The 26759-nt window shown below is 43.1% G+C and overlaps 1 protein-coding gene and 1 long non-coding RNA gene across 2 annotated transcripts; both read left to right on the forward strand.

Moving 5' to 3' along the window:
• The first annotated feature begins 1910 nt into the window (after positions 1 to 1910).
• Positions 1911 to 3799, forward strand: LOC311068168. The gene is made up of 3 exons (XR_014603346.1): positions 1911 to 2397; positions 2723 to 2838; positions 3456 to 3799. It is a non-coding gene; the product is annotated as an uncharacterized lncRNA (long non-coding RNA).
• Positions 3800 to 9805: 6006 nt separating this feature from the next.
• On the forward strand, positions 9806 to 18439 carry LOC311091600 (uncharacterized protein). Its single transcript, XM_084127592.1, has 8 exons — positions 9806 to 9980; positions 10317 to 10652; positions 10728 to 10820; positions 10959 to 11081; positions 17193 to 17312; positions 17534 to 17593; positions 17739 to 17819; positions 17931 to 18439. The coding sequence occupies exons 1-8, from the start codon at positions 9920 to 9922 to the stop codon at positions 17984 to 17986; spliced, it is 930 nt and encodes a 309-aa protein (XP_083983718.1). The 5' UTR covers positions 9806 to 9919; the 3' UTR covers positions 17987 to 18439.
• Positions 18440 to 26759: the final 8320 nt, after the last annotated feature.

Raw genomic sequence — 26759 nt, forward strand, 5'->3', positions numbered from 1 at the left:
AGTGGACAAGATATTGGGGGGCTCAACTCAGGGGGGGCCACTCACCCATATCTTTCCAACGACTCACCCGTATCTTTCCAACAACTCACCCGGCCATATCTCGGCGCCTGATGGCGCTAGAGACACGGGACCAAGTCCAACTAGAGTTCTTACTAGATCAAGAAAATATGATCATATAACACCAATTTTATCATCACTACATTGGTTACCTATAAAGTTCCGTATTGATTACAAGGTATTGCTACTGACTTATAAAGCCCTAAACGGCTTAGCTCCAGTCTATTTAACGGATCTTCTATCGCCCTATAATCCATTGCGCTCTTTAAGATCACTAAATCCGAGGCTTTTGGTCATACCCAGGATATCTAGGTCCACCAAAGGAGGGAGAGCATTTTCACATTTGGCTCCAAAACTCTGGAATAGTCTTCCTGATACTGTTCGTTGCTCAGACTCACTGTCCCAGTTTAAAACTAGATTAAAGACGCATCTCTTCAGCCAGGCATTCATATAATACTTTTAATCTAAAGCCCATTCGACTGCACGTGGCCCAGTTAGTACACGTACAGAGCTTCAGCTCCCTAGGACCTATGGAACTTGAGATATTGGGGGGCTCCACTCAGGGGGCCCACTCACATGTATCTTTCCAACAACTCACCTGTATCTTTCCAACAACTCACCTGGCCATATCTTGACGCTTGATGGCTATGATTTAAGCAATAAAACATTTATAATTATGAAATATGACCTTTTAATGCATTGACCACAAACAGCCTACAGCAATCCCATTAAATAAGTTACAGATGGGCAATTCCTGTGATTTTACAGGAAGTGCCTACCTGTAACTTATTCGACAGGGTAAGGGGGGACCAGCGAGCAGCACGCAAGAGACACAACAAGAGCGCGCAAGTGGTTTTTTCTAGAATACTCTGTTCTCCTGTTATTTCAGTGCTGTATTTTAATCGAGGTAAGGCCATCTTCGATTCTCTGCTTATTTTGTATTTTTAACTTCACATAATTCTGTATTTTAGTTAGACGCGCTGCTTTATTTAACATAAAGCCGCGAGTGATAATAATTATTATTGCAGTCTAATTTGCACTTAAGCCGTTGCTCCTATTGCAGTTTCGTCTTGGCACATTTTCGCGTTATTCAGACTTAATTGCCCGACCGAAACAGCTTATGTAAGAATAGATATAAATAGTGAAGTCTCAGATAACTCCATAAGGACCAGCGAGCAGCACGCAAGAGACACAACAAGAGCGCGCAAGTGTTTTTTTCTAGAATACTCTGTTCTCCTGTTATTTCAGTGCTGTATTTTAATCGAGGTAAGGCCATCTTCGATTCTCTGCTTATTTTGTATTTTTAACTTCATATAATTCTGTATTTTAGTTAGACGCGCTGCTTTATTTAACATAAAGCCGCGAGTGATAATAATTATTATTGCAGTCTAATTTGCACTTAAGCCGTTGCTCCTATTGCAGTTTCATCTTGGCACATTTTCACGTTATTCAGACTTAATTGCCCGACCGAAACAGCTGTACTCACTCAAGCGGTGAAAGCATTATCTGTATATCTGTGTAATTTGCGCGCTGTCGCGGAAGCGTCAGCGGAAGCGTTCAGCTCTCGTGTTCAGCCTCCTTGTGTGAAGACCGACTCGGGTAAAGACCATCGACTCTACCTGCGCGACTCCACCGAGCAAAGACACCAGAAAGGCACTTAAGTATCTCCTTTTCCCTTTTCCTTCACTCTTTTTATCTTATTGTTCACCTTAATCAACATGTGCTTTCAATACATTACTGTTATCTCTCGGCAACGCCCTTTCATCACGCGCAAAAGGCAGCGCAATACTGCCAATCTGCATCCCATTCTCTCACCCGCACACACTCCTCTCTCTCTTTCCGTGGGTCTATGGAATTGCCAGTCAGCAGTCAATAAAGCTGACTTCATTCCAGCCTTTGCATCTCATTCTACTCTTAATATCTTGGGCTTGACTGAGACCTGGATTCGTCCAGAAGACTCAGCAACCCCCGCTGCTCTCTCTAGCAATTTCTCCTTCTCTCACTCCCCTCGCCAGTCTGGGAGAGGTGGGGGTACAGGGCTCCTCGTTTCTAACAATTACAAATACTCTGCGCTCTCTTCTCTATGCAACAACAACTCATTTGAATATCATGCTATTACACTCACAACTCCCATTAAGATCCATATTGTAGTCATTTATCGTCCCCCAGGTCAGCTGGGTAACTTTGTGGATGAGCTGGATGTGCTGCTGTCCACTTTCCCTGAGGACGGCACCCCACTTCTAGTCTTTGGTGACTTCAACATCCATCTCGACAAGCCGTATGCAGCAGACTTCATCTCTCTCCTAGCCTCTTTCGATCTCACACAACTCATCACCACAGGTACTCACAAATCAGGCAACCAACTGGACCTGGTTTACACACGCAACTGCACCACAGACAACATCTTGGTGAGACCTCTCCATGTTTCAGATCATTTCCTCATTACTTTCAGTCTACAACTCTCTACCCCTGCACCACCAACCCCACCACCAGTCACTTTCAGGCGAAACCTGCGCTCACTTTCCCCCTCCCATCTTTCCTCTGCCGTCTCATCTTCTCTTCCCCCACCCTCACAATTCTCATCTCTGGATGTGAATACCGCAACGGATACCCTATGCTCCACTCAAACCTCTTCTCTAGACATTATCTGCCCTCTCTCCTCCAGGCCAGCACGCGCCACTCCCTCTAACCCCTGGTTATCTGAGGTTCTTAGGGAACACCGGACCGAACTCAGGGCAGCGGAGAGGAAATGGCACAAATCAAAAGACGCATCTGACCTGAGTACGTATCTATCTCTCCTCTCTTCCTTTTCTGTTGATGTTCATGCTGCAAAATCTTCATACTTCCACAACAAGATCAACAACTCCTCCAACACACGATTACTCTTCAAGACATTCAACTCTCTCCTCTGTCCACCTCCACCACCACCCGCCTCCTCCTTAACTGCTGACGATTTTGCGATCTTCTTCACCAACAAAACAACATCTATCAGCAGTCAGTTCTCAGCTCCTCACACACAGGAACCCAGACCGACCCCTTCCACAGCCAACATCCCTCTGTCCTCCTTTTCTCCACTAACCGAGGAAGAAGTATCTACACTTCTCCTCTCCAGTCACCCTACCACCTGCCCTCTAGACCCCATCCCCTCACACCTTCTACAAGCCATCTCTCCCACGCTTCTACCAGCACTCACACACATCATCAACTCATCCCTCCATACTGGCATTTTCCCTACAGCATTCAAGCAAGCTCGGGTTACTCCACTGCTTAAAAAACCAACGCTAAACACATCATTTGTAGAACATTACAGACCTATCTCTCTCCTACCATTCATTGCGAAGACACTTGAAAGAGCTGTTTTCAACCAAGTAACATCCTTTCTGTCTCTCAACAACCAGCTGGATGTCAACCAATCCGGCTTCAAGAAAGGGCATTCTACTGAGACTGCATTACTGTCTGTCACAGAAGCCCTACGGATCGCAAAAGCTGCTTCCAAATCTTCAGTCCTCATCCTCCTGGATCTGTCTGCTGCCTTCGACACTGTGAATCATCAGATCCTTATGTCCAGCCTCTCATCACTGGGCATCACAGGAACTTCACTCCACTGGTTTGAGTCCTATCTCACAGGTAGGTCCTTCAAGGTCGCATGGAGAGGCGAGGTATCCAGAGCACATCAACTGACCACAGGGGTTCCCCAGGGTTCAGTTCTTGGTCCCCTCCTCTTCTCCATCTACACCACATCACTGGGACACATCATACAAGCACATGGCTTCTCCTATCACTGCTATGCTGATGACACACAGCTCTTCCTCTCGTTTCAACCAGATGACCCCACAGTAGCTGCACGGATCTCAAGCTGCCTGGCGGACATCTCGACGTGGATGAAGGAACATCACCTGCAGCTCAACTTGGCAAAGACTGAGCTTCTCATCCTCCCTGCCAATCCGTCTCTACAGCACGACTTCACCATCCAGCTAGAGTCATCATCAATCACCCCATCAAGGTCGGTGAGAAATCTTGGAGTAACGTTTGATGACCAGCTGACCTTCACAGATCACATTTCAAAGACAGCTCGATCATGCAGGTTTGCACTGCACAACATCAGGAAGATCAGGCCTTTCCTAACTGAGCATGCAACACAACTTCTCGTCCAGGCCCTGGTCATTTCTAGGCTTGACTACTGTAATGCTCTTCTGGCCAGACTTCCAGAATGTGCAACTAAACCCCTACAGATGATCCAAAATGCTGCAGCTCGTCTTGTCTTCAACGAGCCAAAGAGGACCCACGTCACTCCTCTGTTCATCTCACTGCACTGGCTACCTCTCACTGCTCGCATCAAGTTCAAGGCATTGACGCTTGCTTACAGATCTATCACAGGCTCAGCTCCCTCCTACTTTCACTCACTCCTACGAGTCTACATCCCTACCAGAAGCCTACGATCAGCCAACGAGCGACGTCTCGTGGTTCCATCCCAGAAAGCCACAAAATCACTTTCCAGAACATTCTCATTCACAGTTCCATGCTGGTGGAACACTCTCCCCTCCCTCATCCGGAATGCAGAATCCCTGACAACCTTCAAAAAACAGCTGAAAACCCATCTCTTCCGTGAGCACTTAACCACATAAAAAAAAATAATAAAAAAAAAAAACCCTCCCCTTTCCCTCTAAACCTCACTTATCGGGCTTATGCTACTCTGAATAATGCCTGAACTTTGTATCTTGAGCACTTCTTGCGCTGCTTACAACAGGGTTTCTCAAACTCGGTCCTGGAGGGCCACTGTCCTGCACAGTTTAGCAATTCTTACAGGTTTGAAACAACTTGAGGGTGAGTAAATGATGACAGACTTTTTCATTTTTGGGTGAACTATCCCTTTAACTACTCCTTCCATTCCTTCCAGACGCTGAGACAAACACCTTTGGAACACCTCTGGAGCTGATGAAATCCCAAAAGGAAGCCTTGTAAAACTGTACCTCCCCAAGGGTGTGTTAAATGTACAGAGTTTAGAACTGTCCTCATCTAGCCGGATCTGCCAAAATCCCTGATTTGCATCCACCACAGAGAAAATCTTGGCTCTGGGCATTTCTGCAACAACTTCCTCAAGCGTTTTAAGAGGATAATGTTCTATACAGATCCTAATCTTGTTGGGTTTTAATATTGTCACCATACTATTTACCCATTCTGTGGGCTCAGTCTGTTTTTTGATGACACCCATCTCTTCCATGTTTCAGTTCTCTTTCAATGTCTTTTTTCAAGGCCACTGGAACTTTCCTGGGTGCATGAATCACTGGCATGACCTCAGGTTTTGTCTGAATGTGGTGGACCCCTGGAACACAACCCAGTCCTGTAAAAAAAATCTTCAAATTCACTCATAATATCTTTTGATGTATATTTTGTTATTTCATACACCCTTTTTATCACTCCCAAAATGCTGCATGATTCTCTTACCAGAATTGCACAGGCATTTTGCTCTATGGCTTGAAATTCAAGAGTGTACAGCTTGTCTTTGTACTGGCATTCAAGGCGTTGCTGACCCAAGGGCGACATCTTGTGGCCTGAATACGTCACTAGGCTACATCCTGATTTTCTTATGTCATTTCTGTCAACCTTTAATGCATCCAGGTCTCGCATCCAGGTCTTGATATGACATTACAGTCTGCTCCTGTATCTAACTTTACAATCAGCTTCTGGTTGTTTACCTTGAGGGTTTCGGTCCACTGTTGTACTCCAGTTTGCAGTTCTTTCTTTTTCACTTCATCACTGATTTGATACAGTTCAGTCTCCATCTCAATGGTTCCAAGAAACATTTCATCGTCTTTATCGATTCCATGAATTCTTCGTTGTTTCTCTGTTTGTGCGCGAGTCATGCACTTCTTTGCATAATGATTCTCTTTGTGGCAGGCTTTGCATATCTGTCCGTAGGCAGGGCATTTTTTTGGTTCATGTTTGTATCCACATCTTGTGCATTCTCCTAGTGACTTCTTTGGCTGAATAAATTCTTTTTCCTTTTTCACATTCTTCTGCTTGTGAATTTTGTGCACTGGGATTTCAATTTCTTCTTGCAGTGATTTTAACTGGTTTTGACTCACTTCACTGGCACGGCAAATATCCATTGACCATACGTAGGGTTAAATCGGGTTCCCGTAACAACCTGCCTCTGATCTGGTCATTTGTAATACCACAAACAATTCGGTCCCTTATCAGTGACTCGGTAAGTTCTTCAAATTCACAATCCTTCGCTTTATTCTTTAAGTCTGTCACATAAGCATCATTCGGCTCTGTTTGGCCTTGTGCTCTAATAAAGAACAAATGTCTCAGGTATGTCATGTTTTTTCGTGGTTCGCAGTATTTGGCAAACAGCTCTTTTAATGTCTCGAAGTCGTCAACATCATCATCAAATGTAAACGTGTTGAATACCTTGATTGCATCGTCTCCTGCGATGTGCAGTAAAGTGGCACACTTTATTTTTTCCGACTTCTCTGAGATTCCCCTCGCGATAAGATACAGTTCAAATTGCTGGATCCAACCTCTCCAGTTTTCGGCTAGGTTTCCTTCCAAGCACAGAGCTCCCGGGGGCTTCAGCTGATCCATAATTTATAACTTTAGTCACTTCTGACACCATGTAATGTATTGAAGACAGGAAACCGCGTGTGGTTGAACTGAACTCTCTTTACTTGTGTGTGTAACACAGATGGTGACGCAATGGCGCCTCACAGCGATCACACAATTGCACTACATCATGTACACATAATACATGACAACTGTGAAGCGCTTTGGGTGTACAGTAGTACATATGAGAGTGCTATATAAATGCCTCATTCATTCATTCATTCATTTGCTCCACACTCTGGGGTTTGGTGTGGGTATGACTTACTGCAGGCACCTTGATTACACACAGTTATTAAAACGCTTCAAACATTAATCTTGTTTTCAGAATAGACCATGCTCTGAATGCTATGTGCTGAGAGCTAACAACTTTTACATTTACAATGAACAAACTTATTTTTAGGAGCTGCTGAAATGTAAACTTTCCCTTTCTCCCTCTGTAGCTGTAATGTTTCCATCTGGAGTTATCTCCAGTTATTTTAACATCCTCCTTATTCCATCTCCCGAGGTGAAGACACAGAGAACGAATCTACAAACAACAACGGTCAGCACTTAATCACAAGAGTGGATTGTTGTTAAAGTATTTCAGGTTGTGATGTTGCTGGTGTTGTGGCACTGCATCTTCATGTGAAGGTCAGCATCCTTCAGCTCGTCACACAGCTCTTGTAATTCCTCCACAGTCTTACAGGGTTCCTCTGTGAGATCAGACACAGCTCGGCTGGCTCGTGTTCTGCTTTCTGATCGCTGATGTGATGTTTTCCTGGAGTTCGTCCAGTTTCACTGCGATTCTCCTCTCCAGATTCTCAAATAACTTGTATATTTCTGTCCAGAATTTGTTTTGGAACATTAATGACATTACTAATTACAGCAATGAAAAACAAAATGAACACATACGTCTGTTTGGGAGACAATTAATAAAACTGACTGTAAGATAATTATGATGAAATTAAAAAGTTACCATCTCGAAGAGATTGTGGATCATCAGTAGCGGAGTGGCATTCGGGAGAGTCGGGACGTTTCCCGGTGGGCCGGTAGTGTTTCGAGGCCGTGAGGGCCGGTCTGATAATAGTTCTACATCACCAGTTCTTAGCAACAGCATCCGGCGGCCTGGTGTGCGGCCGCTGCCCGCTGGTCAAACTGTGCAGCCTCTGATCAACCCGGACGGCGGGCCGCAGATCCTCTTATTTCAGGAGAAACACAGGCTAATCAGAAAGCACTCGCGAAGTGCAGGTCCAACCATGTCTAGGGTTTTCACAAATATAGGGGGATCAGTGAGCGGCCCCTCCCCAAATGGCGTAGCCCGTCGGCCTATGACGTAAAGCCATCGAACACCTCTTTTTTTCCTCGTCACGTTTTGGAAGTCTAACGTTAACAGGCAGTGTGTGAGTGAGTCTAAATGATGGAAAGGCACAAAAGAAAAGGGAAAGGTGGCGCTGAGAAGGTCAGACTCAGAAGGAAAAAGATTATGGAGGAGCGAAATGCTCCAAAATAACAGACATGTTCTGGGCATCAACGAGCAAAGAGACTACAGGGGAAATAAGCTAAAGCTCCTAATGTCTCCGCTAGGCACAGATGGGAATTAGCACCAGCTGCCAGCCAGCCAAAAGCTTGTGAAATTTGAAAGTAGCTCAGTGTAAATTTGAGACAATGAATGGTTTACTATTGAGTGGCTCTTGAATTTGTCCTTCAGTGGTTGGCAGATGTTCCTAGTTTTAAAACGAGTAACTTCCCTTGGCTGCTGCTATGTTAAGTGTATAAGGATTATGACGCTAACACTAGCAGAAGCTAATGCGTGTTCGAGCAAGGTGACCCTGAAAATAGACCCTTTTCAACAGGGTGATGGAGACGTGTTTTAACGGTCATTATCAGCATCGTAAATCCTGCAAAGTTTTTTATATTTTCATTTTTAAAAATATGTATTTACATTTATAACACTGTACTTTATATTATATTACCTTTGTATCAAATTACAAAAAACTAGTTAATGCTGCTGTGAGGGTGTTTCTAATACAGCGGCTGTGGGAGTGATGACAAACTGACATATTTCTCTCTTCTGACTGCCGTTATCAATCTCTCGCTATTTTCTCTCAATCTCTCGCTATTAAATATTAGGTACATTAGATAAATGTTAATTTCTCAAGAATAAAAGAAAAAATTCACCTAATGCTGTAAACACACTGAGAGCCCTGTCAGCTGGTATTAGTCTATTATTAAAGATTAAAATATCAACTCAAATATAATTAGAATGTGTTTTTATTATGATAATGTTCTAATATTTTAACGCTATATGTAAAAAAAAAATATATAATAAATATGTAATTTAGTGCACATATTTAGCAAAATACTCCTCCAGCTAATTTGTCTAGCCAACTAGCGTGCTATGGTCATTAATGTTCCTGAGGTAAATGTACGTCACGTGTAGGTTATAGTGTTCTCCAGCTGTTATTGAGCTCTTCCACGGGTGAAAAACACTGACTGATCGATATTATGTATGAGGGATATACATTTCGGTAAGTTGTACTGTATCTTTCAACACACCTATTGTTCATTCGTGTTTATTTGCTATTAACTAGTAGTGAAGAGTAAGAGATGATCGGTTCAGGCGATACAGCGATCTGTCACGTCACATTTACAAGCGCCAAAACCGTATTTATTGTTGCATTTCGTGATAAAATTGACAGAATCTGAGAGCTGAGAGTGTGTTTCATATCAATAGTAGCCTTGTCTGTCGGTGTCAGTCCTCTTTGCCTCATGATTTTCCTCTGCGTGAGAAACTGGATGTGTGTCGTGAGAGCGACTGAAAAGTGTCGATTGCCTGATTCTCAGCATTGGCAGCCCTGCATGAAGTCAAATTAATTTCCATAACACACCACTGAGGATTTGTTCTGCATGATATTAGCATTGACCAGCAGGTGTCGCTGTGTGCATTCCAAACCTGGAGAAATCAACCACTTTTACACACATCAGGCTGGAAAGCTTTAAAGCTTCATGAAGCTTCATCTCACCATCACTACCTTCAGGTTCACTCAGCTCAACAGTTATACGCTATATTAGCAATAATGATTATTTTGGGAGACATGGATGAGCTTTGATTGGTGGTTCCCATCATGCACTGCAACATTAGGCTTTATGTTTATTTCACCAGTGATGGTTGGTTGGTCAGATGAGAGGAAGTTAATAACCACAGGAGGAGCTGATGATGTTTAAAGGAGGAGCTGTAACTATATATAATGCAGAGGAAGACTGACAGAAACAGAAAATGGCTGATAAGTGTGATCTGTGTCTGCTGGGACTGATCATTCTCTCTTCACTTCTCACAGGTAAAGAAATCTGTATTTTCTCTAAAGACATTTAGTGGAATTAGTCTGGAAAGAGTTCATTTGAACATGCTCAGTTTATTCTTGCACACATGCACGTTGTGATCTCAGAGTTGTGTATTGATACACACAGATCATACTGTATTATTCCTGATACTGGACATAGTGTCACTCAAACATCTGATGATGAAGAATTATCTTCATATTAAGAGTGTGTCAGTGATTTGAACAGCTCTCTGATAAAGACTAATAGTTTATTCTGGAGAGTGTGTTGTTTGCTTTAAGTCAGGACAAATACTATGATTTAAAACTTCTGCTTTTTATGCTGGTGTGTTTCAGGAACCAGTGGAGGGGATGTGTTCATCAGTTCTGGTGAAAATGTCCATCTGACCTGTAATAAAGCTCTTTCTGACTGCAACTCAACTACATGGACCTACGAGAAACATTTCAGTGATTCAGCAGCAGTTGAACTGATTACTGGAGGGATAAAGAATAAAGACACAGAGAGACATGAGAGACTGAGTCTGGAGTCTGACTGCTCTCTGAACATCAAGAACGTCACAGTAGAAGATTATGGAGGATACATCTGCAGACAATATGTGATTGACAGACGGCAACGACCTGATGCTGAAGTTTCTTATGATGATGCTGATGTTCTTCTGAATGTTCTTCATGGTAAGTTTATGATTATGTGGTCAATTTAAACTCAGATGACGATTGAAGAGTCTGTGATTTGTGTCTTGTGTTCAGTTTCAGTGTCTTCATCATCATCATCATCATCATCATCATCATCTTCATCCTCACAGACTGAGATCAGTCCAGGCCGCTCTGTGACTCTCTCCTGTCAGTTGTATTCAGATACTGGATTCTCCTGTGATGATTGGGTCAGTTATGGGGGATATAAGCTGTTGTGGGTGAATCAGGCTGGTGTTGATCTGAAGACAGACTCCAGATATCAGATATTATCATCATCAGATCAAGATCGCTGTATCATCACTCTGACTACAACACTCCTGAATGAAGATGACAACAGAGAGTGGAGATGTCAGCTTACTCGCAGAAATCAACTCAAGACCTCAGTCAGATACACTGTCAAGTATTCAGGTGAGAAACAACACTGTTAAATATGATTTTAATCAGGGTTCGAAATGACTTAGGCCTCTTGGGGGGTCCCCTAAAATTGAATTATTAAATTATAAAAAATTCTGAGAAATACGTTGCTTCACTATATACTGTAGGCAAAATTATATGGACCAATGTTGAAGGTGGGATAATGGTCTTGGGATGTTTTTCATGGTTTGGGCTAGGCCCAGTATTGTAGTGGTGTCTGGAGAAGTGGCTATAATCAGGTAAACCTCTAACTCTGGAGCAACAAAGTTACAGCACCTTAAATAAATCTAATCCCTGACATGACAAAGTGAATAACAGGTCATTCTGTCCTTGAGCAAAGAAGTTAACTCTAAATCCACCAGGTGTACTCATTATGGCAGCACCATGCACCTTCAAGGGGTTTGATCAAATACAAATGGCATTTCTCATCCCTTATGTTACATTAAATGTAATTTGTAAAACAACTGGCCGCTGGATTGAAAAATAATGATGTCTGAAAAGACTGTACCTACATTAGATTGTTTACTTTGTTTCAAAGTAGTCAATCCATAACCTGATCTAAAATATTTAGGGACATGTAAAAAAACTAAAAATAACGCAATATATTCTAACATGACTAAAAGCCATTAAAATGACAATAATCCAATAGTTAACCACATTATTCAAAATCAACATGTCCAGGCACATATTTTATTTATTTGTCTTAACTAGTTCTCAAAATTAAAATGAAGAAAAATATTACTTAAGAAATACAATTTATTATTATAATATGAGTGTCAAAGGGATACTTTAAAATAAAAATTCTGTCATCATATACTAACCCTCATGTGGTTTTAAACCTGTATGAATTTCTTTCTTCTGCTGAACAGAAAGTAAGATATTTAGAAGAATGTCAGTAACCAGACAGTTTCTGGTCTCATTGACTTCCATAGTATATTTTTTCCTACTATGGAAGTCAATGAGACCAGAAACTGTCTGGTTACTGACATTCTTCTAAATATCTTCCTTTCTGTTCAGCAGAAGAAAGAAATTCATACAGGTTTAAAACCACATGAGGGTTAGTATATGATGACAGAATTTTCATTTTGAAGTGGAGTATCCCTTTAAAAACACCCCTTCAAGTTATCATTTTCAACACCAAACATGTTGTTTAAATCCTTTCTTGCAGTCTTTTCAGTTCAGAACAGTATCTCTACAGTTTTATTAACACAACAGACTAAAGTATGTACTAAAGTCCAGGTACTGTAGACCAGGTGTGCTCACTCCTGCTCCTGGAGAGCTACCATCCTATAGGTTTTAATTCCAACCCTAATGCACACCTGATTCTATTAATTAGTTGGATGAACAGCTTGATCAGGTTAGTGTCAACTGGGGTTGGAGAGAAGACCTACAGGACAGTAGCTCTCCAGGAGCAGGACTGGGCACCCCTGCTCTAGACCTTTAAAGGAGTATTGTCTAACATCAACACATAATGGACCACAGTGGTCTGTCTTCTCTCTTATTATTTGCTTCCTTTCCTGCCTTCTTTGCAGTAGACAGACAGTGTCCCTCTTTAAGCCAGGACAGCACAAAAGGCTTAGGGTCAAACATCTCCAATGGGGGTGCATTAATGTTGACGAACAAGACAGCTGAGAGACTTCTGACCCTTAGGCGATTTCTTGTCTTACTGGCTGTATCATTCATGGCAGAAAAACCTCGTTCACACTCTGCTGAAGTTGCTAGATATGTTTGGCTTGCAACTATCAATCTTCTTAAGGTCTTCCCACTTTGATCCTCTTGCAGTTTCCAGGAACGGAAATCTTCAACAGCCTCTCTGGTTGGTTCACCCAGATCCTTTGCAAGTTCATGTATCTCCTTCTCCCCATACAAGATCAGTTCATCCCTTGTTTTGGGCCAGTTGTGAGGGTCTAATGGTTTTAATGACTTTGTGAGTTCAGAATCTGGAAGACGACTTGACAGGTTGTCGATCACTGCCTGAAAGAACTGAAGCTGATTGACCTTCTCTGTGCTTTCCTTCAGGGCTACTCCCTTAAAGGTTCCCTCCATAAAAGATTATTTTGCTTCTCTCATTGACATTCCCCCATGTGTCTTCATGGCATCCAAAACCTCCATTGTCAGTCTAATGTCCCGGCTGGCATCTGTTAGGGAGGTACTCCTCTTCTGAAATGTATATATAAAGGAGATTGTTAGATTTGTGTGACATGAAGTATCAATCTAACCATACAGTAAATGCACGCTACAATCTATAGCTTTGTTAAACCACCATAGAACCCATGTTATACTGTACAAAATATGACTAGGTACTCACTTGCAGTTTCAGTGAAAGGCTTTTAAGTTCCTGAAGCACATCTCTCATGGTGGCTAGGTCTGTAACAAAGCCTGTGCTGGTCAGTCTGTTCAGCATCCCAGCGTACTGTGCATCCTAATTTGTTTTCTTTCACGAATAACCAAGGATACTAATCCGTCCATTGTTTAAACTGGGCTCTGCTGGGCTGTGCTTGACTTGGCTGGGCGATGCAGGGCTGTGCTGGCTGCACTGCATTGAGCTGGTCTTGGCTGCACTGCACTGCGCTGGTCTTGGCTGCACTGCGTTGAGCTGGTCTTGGCTGCATTGCACTGCGTTGAGCTGGTCTTGTCTGCATTGCACTGCGTTGAGCTGGTCTTGGCTGCATTGCACTGCATTGAGCTGGTCTTGGCTGCATTGCACTGCGCTGAGCTGGTCTTGGCTGCACTGCACTGCGCTGGTCTTGGCTGCACTGCGTTGAGCTGGTCTTGGCTGCATTGCAGTGCGTTGAGCTGGTCTTGGCTGCATTGCAGTGCGTTGAGCTGGTCTTGGTTGCATTGCACTGTGCTGGTCTTGGCTGCACTGCACTGCGCTGGTCTTGGCTGCACTGCACTGAGCTGGTCTTGGCTGCATTGCACTGCGTTGAGCTGGTCTTGGCTGCATTGCACTGCGTTGAGCTGGTCTTGTCTGCACTGCACTGCGCTGGTCTTGGCTGCACTGCGTTGAGCTGGTCTTGGCTGCATTGCACTGCGTTGAGCTGGTCTTGGCTGCATTGCACTGCGTTGAGCTGGTCTTGGCTGCATTGCACTGCATTGAGCTGGTCTTGGCTGCATTGCACTGCGCTGAGCTGGTCTTGGCTGCACTGCACTGCGCTGGTCTTGGCTGCACTGCGTTGAGCTGGTCTTGGCTGCATTGCACTACGTTGAGCTGGTCTTGGCTGCATTGCAGTGCGTTGAGCCGGTCTTGGCTGCATTGCAGTGCGTTGAGCTGGTCTTGGCTGCATTGCACTGCGTTGAGCTGGTCTTGGCTGCATTTCACTGCGCTGGGCTGGTCTTGGCTGCACTGCACTGCGCTGGTCTTGGCTGCACTGCACTGAGCTGGTCTTGGCTGCACTGCACCGAGCTGGTCTTGGCTGCATTGCACTGCGTTGAGCTGGTCTTGGCTGCACTGCGTTGAGCTGGTCTTGGCTGCACTGCACTGCACTGCATTGAGCTGGTCTTGGCTGCATTGCACTGCGTTGAGCTGGTCTTGGCTGCACTGCGTTGAGCTGGTCTTGGCTGCACTGCACTGCATTGCACTGCGTTGAGCTGGTCTTGGCTGCACTGCACTGCATTGAGCTGGTCTTGGCTGCACTGCGTTGAGCTGGTCTTGGCAGCACTGCACTGCATTGAGCTGGTCTTGGCTGCATTGCACTGCGTTGAGCTGGTCTTGGCTGCACTGCACTGCATTGAGCTGGTCTTGGCTGCACTGCACTGCATTGCACTGCGTTGAGCTGGTCTTGGCTGCATTGCACTGCGTTGAGCTGGTCTTGGCTGCACTGCACTGCATTGAGCTGGTCTTGGCTGCATTGCACTGTGTTGAGCTGGTCTTGGCTGCACTGCGTTGAGCTGGTCTTGGCTGCACTGCGTTGAGCTGGTCTTGGCTGCACTGCACTGCGTTGAGCTGGTCTTGGCTGCACTGCAATGCGTTGAGCTGGTCTTGGCTGCTGTGAGCTGGCCTTTTTAACTGTATTCTATAGTGCAAAATATATTAAGGTAATTTTAATGAAGACATCTGTGAATAATAAGTGTTGACCAATATATCTACAATTTCCCCCAACAACAGCCATGTTATGACATTGACATAAGCACAATTTACCCTTGAAAAAAGTCGGTGATCTTTCTTTTTCTCTCCATGATGCAGGATTCTATATCAAGAAAATAATATTAGCTTTCTAGATAGCTTACCTCTCTCTCTCTCTCTCTCTCTCTCTCTCTCTCTCTCTCTCTCTCTCTCTCTCTCTCTCTCTCACTCACACACACACACACACACACACACAATATCCTAGCATTGCAATCTTACATCGCAGCCTGCTTCAGAGCTAAGGCGGGGTCCCTAAAGAACCCGCGTATCTAACGTTAACAGTAGTTCCGCTCCGCATTACATTAATTACTTAATTTGCACGCAAGTTTTATTTATTTTTATACCGTGTATTCTCTGTGTAAATTTTTGCAACGAACCGTGACGACCGTACCGTTTCTTTCGGTTCAATATACGAATACACATTCCGTTCTACTTCATACACATAACTTAACGTTACAGCTAGCAATAAACAAACGTAGCCTACTCTTCTAATCATTACACTGGCTATCTAGTTAATGCAACTCGAACTCCTAATATTTTACTATAAGCAATTATAGAGATATAAACATAATCAAAGCACTTACAGGATTTTCATTTAGGATTTCACTCTTTTCCCGCGTTCAGCTGCGGGAGCACCACAACAACAATCTGTGACTATAGACTGTAAAAAAAAAAGATGGACGACGCCTCTTCGCGTCTCGTCTGTGACGCTGTATAGGACGCTGCTAATAGCTGCCCTGATTGCTGCCTTACGCTAGAAAATAAATTAATTACTGTTATAAATATAAAACTTCACTAAAGACCTATAATTTTCACAATCATTTTTAATGTTAAAATATACTTGTCGGGGACCCCCCAAAATCCAAAAATAAATTCTTATGGGGGGTCCCTAATGTCCCTAATGTCCGGGACCCCCCCAGACCCCCCTCATTTCGAACCCTGATTTTAATACAGTACAATACAGTACTACAGTCTATAATAATAATAATAATAGTCTCTTCTCAACTACTGAACACAAACTGCATGTCATGATCGATAAGAACATATAGGGCCCTATCTTGCACCCAGCGCAATTGACTTTGTACACCGACGCATGTATCATTCCTATTTTGCACCCGCGCACAGCGGACTTTTCCCTCCACAGACGCACGTCGGTTAACTAAGAAATACACTTGCGCTCCCTGGGCGGTTCAGCGAAAAGAGGAGGCGTGTTTCGGCGCAAACGTTCCCTCATGCTATTTTGCAGGTTTAGAAAACAATTCCGACACTGACCGGAAAAACCTAGTTTAAAGTCAGTGGCGCGTTGCGCATGTTATTCATATGCTATTTTAAGGGCGCATGCTTGGCCATAATCAATGTAGCGTGTGCACAACGCCCATACACTTTGATTCTCTCATCTACACAGAAGCAGCTGTTTTCATTTTTGCAAATCATACATTATTACGATAGATAGATAGATAGATAGATAGATAGATAGATAGATAGATAGATGATAGATAGATAGTTTATTATAAAAGCATACATCTAGCTACACATTTACCCAAATTATCATACGCCTGTTTAACCGAAGTTAATTTGGGTGGGTTTCTCCATCCCCAATGTCACTTCTCTTTGTTTTATGGCCTTGACGAGAACGTCGGTCTCCTCTGCTGTGAACCGCTCCTGGCGCGCGTCTGGCAAATCCGCCATTATAATAGGAATCCGCTTTAGAACAAGCGCGCCTGCTCTTAAAGGGAATGTGAGATGTCGCTCTGATTGGTTTATTTCACGTTACGCCCAAACCACACCTATGAGTAATGAAGCGACTTCAGACCAACACATTTTAGATTTGCGTCGCAAGAGTGGGCGCAAGAGTCATTTATCCCGCCGGGAAAATAGCAACAGCACCCGAGACCCGCCCACAAAGTTACTTGCGCTTTGCGCTTGACACTTGCGTTTCAGATCGTTAAAATAGGGCCCATGATGTTAATGTCCTACAGATGATGCGTCTGAACATTCATCTTCTGCAGCTCCAGTCGCTTCACCAACACTGATTCCAGTCAGAAGCTCAAACTCTGAGAAGAAATCAAGCCGAACTACAGCAGCAGCTCCTACACAAGGTTCATGATCACATGATCACTGTATAAATAGATTTATTTTTGGTCAATGGCGATAGTCATTCTCTTCCTGACAGCTTGAGAGTGAAGTAAGAAGATAATAGATGACAGACTCGTGCACATATTCATCATTTCTGTGATGTGAAGCTCCAGTATTATGTGATGATGATGTTGTGTATATGTGGCATTATGTGTTGAACTGAACTAACAGACGTGATCCACAGATCCAGCTGATACAGCATCAGAAACTGGAGTCAGTGTGACTGCTGGATCATTATACAGAGGTACGACACGTTCATTTATACTGACAGCTTTATAACATTAAACTATCAGTCAGTCTGTAAATGCTTCATCAATAACTGTTGATAGTTGAATACCCTTGACTTCAGTCATGTACAGTTTCTCTTCTTCCTCTCATGTTTCCTGCAGTGATTGTGAGTATTGTTGAGATCGCAGTGTTTGCTGCTCCTACTGTGATTCTTCTTCAGATCATCTGTGCAAGAAGAGCTGGTGAGTTTTGAGCCGCACACAATCTGATGATTCACACTCATCTGATCTGGAACAATCTGCAATCATGATAAAAACACATACGAGAGGTCAGTCAATGCTTTTATTTTGCAGGGAGGAAGGACTCGAAGCACCCAGAGGAAATAGAGATGGCGACAATATTAGAATAAAATACTGATGAGTTTAGAGCCAATCTGCAGCAATATTTACAATAGCAAAAACTTACAGAGGATTGTTCATTGTTTTATTTTCTTCTTCTCAGAAAACAGAGAAAAAACTCTGAGCACTTATAGTGACATAATCAAGTTTAGATTAAAATGTGTTTTTTTTTTACATATAAAAAGCCAGATGTATTTTCATTTATAGTGATTTTATGGATATATTTGCCTACAGTGTTGAAAGTCATTCTCTTGCGCTTCATATGTAAACTGCTTTAAATATAATATTAATACAGTAATGGACAGACTCAGACTGTATAATCTCTCTCTGTTCTGTGTGATGGAGCTGATTTGAGGATTCTTGGATCTTGTCTGTTCATTCCTGTTTTTAGCATCTTTTTTCATTTTGAATGATTGCTATAGTTTTCTTAATAAACCTCTGCAGTTGTGTTTAATAAGTCTCCTTTCCCAAGATGTTTGTTACGAATATGTTAATTTCCCTTTCACGAGCTGGTAATGTATCTGTAGGCGTAACCCTCTGGGGTCTGAGGTGTTTTTGGGGTCCTTGAGATGTTCTGACATGCCCTTACATTTGTGATTTTTTCAGTTGCTTATAAACATATTAATGGCAAAGGTGTAATTACACTCTATTTAGCACAAACAGGGCTACCATAATATGTGAGCAACATGCATGTACATGTTTGTATTTTTGAGAGAATAATGTTTATGCATGGTTATTGAAAAAACTAAAAAGTTTAAAAAACTAAAGTTTCTGAAATAAGGCCACAAAACACATACTAAATATGTGTCCACAAGAGTTATGAATAATGCATTTTGTCGCCTAGAGCTTTTTCTTCAAAATGATGTGAAAATCACCCTGCCTAATCATTCACATAAAAAAATACATTGATTTAAATTTTGTAAGACACTTTTTGTTTGGAAAGGCAATATGCGCAGGGTTGTCAACGATCCAACACCATCAAGCATATTGAGTAGTTCACACCTGAGGGAGACAATGCCCCCCGCATAATGGGGCTGCATACTTAATGAGCCTTTCATTATATATATATAATTGGTTTACAGTTGGAAACAATGTTGTTGTTTTTTTTCACAAATTGTGCTAGCAAATTGTATAATATCCAAGGTAAACATTTCTAGTAATTGTGCAGTTAATTCTCATACTGTATTTTCAGAAGGTTTTGGAATATATTCTCTACCCAAATGTGTCACTAATAAAACACAATAAAAATAATTTAAAGAGAAGGCTTATACTGACCTTTTAAGATTTTGTTTACATCTTTCCTTGTATATGTATATATATATTTGCTATTTTATTAAAAAGGTTATACAATTACAACAACAATTAAAATTTTAACATTTCCAGTGTAATTATTTATTTGATGTGGCAGTATTTTACAGTAAAAACTTTATAATCTATCCGATTTTTGTAGTCGATTTTTACTCATCTCAGTATAGCAATAGAGTTTGCTAAAAACTGTTAATATTCATTCACACACAAAAACACGATTCATTTTGAAACAGTATTTTTGCCAGCTGTAGTAGCTACACAACAGCGCGCATCTGTGCATTCATTCATTCACACACAGAAACGCGATTCATATTTATCTTTTTGCGTGTACAGACACTATTGCGATTAGAACAAAGCATAGAACTGACCTATTCCTCAGCCGGATCCGTTGCTCCTCGAAATTAAACTTCCAGCACTTCTGAGGTAAATTTTCCAGGATTATTATTAAGAAAGTATTATTCCTCACAGCGTCGTAAAGTACATGAGTCTGAAAGTGAACTTGCGGTGTGTGTTATCCAGCTGATGTGGGCGTTTCACAGGTTTGCATCATCAGATAATTTGTGTTTGAACAGCGCGCGCTCTCCCTGGGCGGGGTCACATTAAAACATAATGAGATGATATGAGAACGACATCTCTCTCTTTTCATACATAATACATAAACTGAGAATATTTGTTTGTTTGTTTTTAAATGACTTCATTTAAAAGAAGAGAATTCAAGCTTCATGCCTGTGTGTGTTTGACTGAGTATTCGCTGAGTTACAGTTCATTTTCGGACGCGTTTCAGAATGGACTACACTGACAGAGAGAAAGCAGAACTCGCATCATGTTTATTTTTCTTTATTTTTTCAAAAAGCACAACACTTATTTATTGTGAGTATACACAAAAATAATACACACTTAACCGGATCGATTGATGTATGAAACTTGTTTGTAAAATCAAAGTCAACAGATTATTTTGAGTCTCTTTTGAACTGATAAGAAAAAAAGCGAGCTGGTATCGCCGGCGATACCGCCGACCCCAGGGGGTTAAACAAGTGTTTATATTCATTAAATTCATTAAAAAGGGTCTGTAAAGAGGTGATGGTTCGACTGTTTCCCCCCTCCTCTTTACAACAAAGTGGTTCGGTCCAGGCAGCTACATCCGCTGTATTGATCTTTGAGCGGTCTTTTCTGCCTTTCTCCCGAACTGAGGTATGCTGTATTCCATGCTACCGATTAGTTGTTAGCATTGGTTGAAAATAAGTCACACACACGATGTTTAAGTTGTTTTTATTTATTTTATTCACAGATGTAAGATATTTATACAATATTTGGGAATGTTATTTTTTTTTGGCAGTGTCACTGTGTGATTGAGCTGAAGCTGGCGTGACGGCCTGTTTATCAAAATATATTCTCTTATGCAGACCCAATCCGATGCTCTCCTGTCGTTTTTTTTGCACTGAATTTACAACACAAAATTTTAAAATGTACTCTAAAACCAACAAGAAGCCAATGAAGGGCCTTCAGCACAGGAGTAATGTGTGACCTCCTGCTGGTCCTAGTCAAAAGCCTAGCAGCTGCATTTTGTACAACTTGCAGTCTATCTAAAGAAGATTTATTCAAACAAGTGTGCAGCACATTGCAATAGTCCAATCGTGTAGAAATAAAGGCATGAACAAGCATCTCCATCTCTTCTTTGGAAACCATAGATCTAATCTTAGCAATGTTCCTGAGATGGAAAAAACAGGTGCGAACCACAGACTTAACATGACTGTTAAAACACATGGATCTGTCAAAAATGACACCCAGATTTCTTATGTCACTGCGGTCAGAGTATGATAGACCCCCAAGGGCCTGCCTAATCTTAGGGGTAATGTTGTCTGGGGCAAAAATCATCACCTCTGTTTTATCCGTATTAAGTTGCAGAAAGTTCTCAGCCATCCATTTATTAATGGAGACTAAACAATTCAGCAAAAGGGACAGTTTGTCTAGTCTGTCTGGACTAAATGAAATAAATAACTGGATGTCATCCGCATAACAATGCTAAGATACTGTTTTAAAACTACTTATAATCTTTCCAAGGGGAAGCATGTACAGACTGAACAGCAGGGGGCCAAGCACAGAACCTTGCGGCACACCACAAGACAAAGGAACAGAATCTGACATGAAAGATCCTGTGGACACAGAAAAACTCCTGTCAGAAAGATAGGAGGTAAACCAATCCAGAGCAGATCCAGAAATGCCCACTAGAGAGTTAAGTCTATCAATCAGAATGCAGTGATCAACAGTATCAAACGCTGCACTGAGATCTAACAAGACCAGCACAGAACACTCTCCTGCATCAGCAGCCATCAAGATGTCATTTGAAACCCTAAGGAGGGCAGTTTCAGTTGAATGGTTTTTACGAAAGCCAGACTGGAAATTATCACAGATACTATTAGCCTCCAACACATAATTTAACTGCATTGCCACAACCTTTTCTAGGATTTTAGAGATAAAAGGCAATCTAGAAATAGGCCTATAGTTGTTAAAAGATTACTCTTTTTCAAAAGAGGCTGAACAACAGCATGTTTAAAACACCTAGGGACCTGGCCCAGCCTAAGAGAAAGGTTTATAATTAAAACCAAACACGGGCCAATATTTGTAATGGATTTCATGAACAAAGATGTAGGCAAAATATCAACAGAGCTTTGGGAAGGCTTCATTGTACCCACTAACCTAATGACGTCCTCCAGGGAAATGATCAAAATCAAGATCAAGATTTCTTTATTGTCATTCCACAGTGCCCTGTAGTACGAAATTACGTGCAAAGTTCACAGCTTAAAAATATAGCACAAGAAACAATCAAAAACACCATAGAAAACAAAATATTAATACTCAACAAATAGTCTTTTTTGAGTAACTATAAGGTGGTTTACTGATGGTGCAATGCCTGCCCTAACAGATGTAACCTTGTCCACAAAGTGAGACAAAAAATGATTGCAATTATCTTTAGAAAACACAGGGACAGATGTAGCAGGGGAAAATGTTAAATGTTGTTAATAGTCTCAAACATAGTTTTAGGATTCCTTTTGCTGGCAGATATCAGTTGTGAAAAATAAGAGACTCTAGCATCCTTGATCATCTCGTTAAGATCAATCAAGAGCTCTTTAAGATGCAGGCGATGGACTTGAAGCTGAGTCGTTTTCCATAAACGCTCCATCTTCCGACAGACACGTCTAAAGCTGCGGTATTAACACAGTATTAAAGGGGTCATGAACTGGTTTTTTAAAAAAATGTATATTGTTGTCTGAGGTTATGACAACTTATGATGTTCGCTTGGTTTTTACATTCAAAAACATCAAAATGAATAAGTAATAGGTTATTTTCTACCCTAGTTTTGAGCCTAGCTCAAAAACGCTCGGTTTTTATGGGCGTCGCATTGAAGACTTGGAAGTAAACGCCCACTACTGTGAGTGGATAACAGTTTTGCATATTATAATGAGTTTCAACTCACTCGTCAGTGCACGTGGGGGAAATTGTTTTGAAAACTTCCAATGTTGTAAAATGGCAACCGGAATGATTCGCCCATATATGTTCGACCCAGAGTCTGAGATGCTACTTACATGAGTGACAAGTGTACAGATATAAACACAAACCTTTGCTTCTGAATTTAGGTTCCAAAAGCCAGCTGTGTGCCCTGTGATGTTAAATTAAATTCTGTTTGACAAGCTACATCCTTCATAGTTGGACTCTTCTGTGACTGATTAGACACGTACACATAATCATTAGATATCAAACGATCTGTAACAATGCAATACTAGCCTATCAGATTATTATTATTTTTTAAATAACAATTTTACTCGCATAAGTGCGTTGCACCATTTCTGTCGGATCCAATATAGAAGGCACAGCACCGTTTTTTAATCTTAATCGGTCTGCAAATCCAGTCTCGACCTGTGTCTTGTTTACAAAACAATCCTCAGTGAAATGAAGCGAACAAACGGACAATGTTTTACTGTCACGGTTCATGAATCAGCTGTCTCATTACTGATGTGTGTGTGTCTGTGTGTGTGGGTGTGGTTACTCATTGTGTTGATTATTGTTGCCAGCTGTGTTCAATCCCCGTTCCCTTTATATGTGCAGTAATTCCCATCTCATGTTGTCAGATCGTTGTGGCTTCCCCGGTGTCGTGTCCTGTTCCCGTGTTTCGCTCTTATCTCCTCGTGTGGATTCCTGTCTTCGTGGACCCGCTTCGTTGTGTTTCACGCTGTCTGGATTGTTTATTGTTTCCTGGTTCCTGAGCACGCCGATCACCACACATCATCACCGGGTTGCCCATTGAAGTCCCTGCGTCATCTCGCCATCTGAGTGTTTGTTTCCCCGACCTGTGTTTCTCTGACCATCTCAATAAACATTCTTTTACTTGCAACTGTATCCGTCTCTGTATCACTACAGAACGATCTGACCAATCATGGATACAGCAAGTGCGGCCAGTTTGAATGACTTCCTCACGCATAGCGTCACAAGAATGGATCAACAAGGAGAGGAGATCGCTAACACAGGTCGCGCGGTTCAAGCACTCTTCACGCAGGTGTCCGAGCTCACCCAACAGCTACAACTTCTTCGAGTTCCCACTGCGCCGCCCACACCGCCCGTTCAGCCCCCCCCGCCTCTGCAAGAGAATCAGCCGGAGCCTCGTCTGCCCACGCCAGAGAAATATTCAGGTGAGCCTGAGTATTGTAGGGCTTTTCTCACAGCATGTTCTCTGCACTTTGCATTGCAGCCACGGACCTTTTGCACTGAACAGTCTAAAGTGGCGTTCGTGTTGACACTACTGTCGGGGAAGGCGGCTCTCTGGGGAACGGCGGTGTGGGAGAACCAAAACATCTGCTGCGCCTCGTTCCAGGCACTCTCCACGGAGATGAGAAGAGTATTCGATCGAGCGGTGGCGGGTAAGGAGGCGGCCAGATTACTCGCTGATCTACGCCAAGGAAATGGCTCGGTGTCGGACTATTCCATCCAGTTCCGCACCCTGGCTGCAGAGTGCGAATGGAACGAGGAGGCGCAGTGGGACATGTTCCTGCATGGGTTGGCTGACCGCGTTCAAAGAGAGATTTACATCCTGGACCTTCCCAAGACCCTGGATGGCCTGGTGGAGCTTGCGCTGAGGGTCGATGCTCGTCTAAATCGTATGACTTCTCATGTACAGCAGAGTCGACTCCAGTACCACACTGAGGATCCACCGGCCAGCGGCGGGAGCGCGGTCAGCCCAGTTTCAGATCATGAACCCATGCAGGTGGGGAGAGCTCGGCTTTCCCGGGAGGAGAGGGAAAGGCGGAGATCCCAGGGACTCTGCCTTTACTGTGGCAAGGCTGGCCACTTTCTCTTTTGCTGTCCGGTAAAAGAGCAAGCCCGATAGTAAGTATGAGGCTACTATCGGGTGGGATCTCCGCCGAGAAGACCTCATCACCATCATCAACCCTCCTCCCGGTAAGACTGAAATGGGCAACCTCCACGCACCGCACTCAAGCACTGCTGGATTCGGGAGCAGAGGGTAATTTTATGGACTTTGGACTTGCACACAGACTCCAAATCCCCATCACTTCTCTTTCTCACAAGATTTCCGTCAACGCACTCAATGGACAAGAACTTCCAGGAATCTCCCACTCTACTGAACCCCTCACACTCATCACTTCTGGCAATCACACTGAGATCATTTCCTTTTTACTCATGGACTCACCACTAGCACCAGTGGTTTTAGGGCACCCGTGGCTCACTCAACACAACCCCCATATCGACTGGCACAATAATTCTGTTTCCACTTGGAGTAACCGTTGTCATGAGTCATGTTTGGTGTCTGCCTGTTCGTCTGTGTCTGGTTCTGTGTTTCAGAGTGAGGCAGCGGATTTGTCTAACGTGCCCGCGGAGTACCTCGACCTGAAGGAGGTGTTCAGTAAGTCTCGTGCTGCGTCTCTTCCTCCGCATCGTTCCTATGACTGTGCGATAGATCTACTGCCAGGTAAATCTCTGCCTAAGGGCAAACTTTACTCTCTTTCTGTTCCCAAGAGGGAGGCCATGGAGAAATATATTTCTGATTCTCTAGCCTCTGGGTTCATCCAGCCTTCTTCCTCTTCTCCTGCGGGGGCGGGGTTCTTTTTCGTTGGGAAGAAGGATGGCTCTCTGCGACCTTGTATTGATTATCGAGAGCTGAACAACATCACGGTAAAGAATTCTTATCCTTTGCCGTTAATGTCTTCAGCTTTCGAGAGGTTGCAGGGAGCATCCATTTTCACGAAACTGGACTTGCGTAATGCATATCATTTGGTTCGCATCAGGAAGGGGGATGAATGGAAAACCGCTTTTAATACCCCTAGGGGGCACTTTGAATATTTGGTTATGCCTTTCGGGCTTTCCAACTCCCCAGCGGTTTTCCAAGCACTCGTCAATGACGTGTTGAGAGACATGGTAGATCAGTTCATATATGTTTACCTGGATGACATATTGATTTTTTCTTCGTCTCTCCAGGAACACGTTCAACACGTCAGACGAGTGCTCCAGAGATTGTTCGAGAATGGGCTTTTTGTCAAGGCGGAGAAATGCGCGTTTCATGCACAGTCTGTTCCTTTTCTAGGGTACATCATCTCTTCTGAGGGAGTGCGCATGGATCCTGACAAGGTTAAGGCTGTGGTAGATTGGCCAAGTCCAGATTCCCGTAAGGCCCTACAGCGGTTTCTGGGGTTCGCCAATTTTTATCGGCGTTTCATTCGCAATTTCAGCCAACTAGTCGCACCTCTGACTGCCTTGACCTCCCCCCGAACGACGTTCAGGTGGTCGAACACTGCCGAGGCAGTGTTCGTCAACCTCAAAAGTCGCTTCGTTTCGGCTCCCATTCTGGTCACCCCTGATCCCACACGTCAGTTCGTGGTGGAGGTCGACGCGTCAGAGGTGGGAGTAGGAGCAGTGCTTTCACAACGCGCTTCCTCAGACGACAAGATGCATCCCTGCGCGTTTTTTTCTCATCGACTATCGCCTGCTGAACGTAATTATGACATTGGTAACAGAGAGTTGTTGGCAGTCAAGTTAGCGTTGGAGGAGTGGCGTCATTGGTTAGAGGGTTCAGGGGTTCCCTTTATCGTTTGGACCGATCACAAGAACCTTGAATATATTAGATCTGCTAAAAGACTCAACTCCAGGCAGGCTCGGTGGGCACTTTTTTTCGGACGTTTTGACTTTGTTCTCTCGTACCGCCCGGGTTCCAAAAACATCAAACCCGACTCTTTATCTCGTATTTTTGATCCATCCGAACGCCCGGTGACTCCCGAGTGCATTTTACCTGAGAAAGTAGTTATCTCCACACTCGTATGGGAGGTCGAGTCGAAGGTCAAGACGGCCTTAGAAGGGGTAACGCCTCCGCCCGGTTGCCCACTGAATCGTTTGTTTGTTCCGGAGGGGTTACGGTCCGACGTTATTCCATGGGGTCATTGCTCCAACGTGGCTTGTCATCCAGGAGTGACT

The sequence above is a fragment of the Abramis brama genome (assembly GCF_963993115.1).
Source record: "Abramis brama genome assembly, chromosome: 1".
Classification (NCBI taxonomy): Eukaryota; Metazoa; Chordata; class Actinopteri; order Cypriniformes; family Leuciscidae; genus Abramis; species Abramis brama.

Bases quoted from the DNA above. Each gene is read 5' to 3' on its own strand.
- LOC311091600 (XM_084127592.1), top strand. From the start codon at position 9,920: ATGGCTGATAAGTGTGATCTGTGTCTGCTGGGACTGATCATTCTCTCT. The intron at 10,653-10,727 runs GTAAGTTTATGA...TCTTGTGTTCAG, and splicing joins TCTTCTGAATGTTCTTCATG to TTTCAGTGTCTTCATCATCA. The intron at 17,820-17,930 runs GTGAGTTTTGAG...TTTATTTTGCAG, and splicing joins CATCTGTGCAAGAAGAGCTG to GGAGGAAGGACTCGAAGCAC.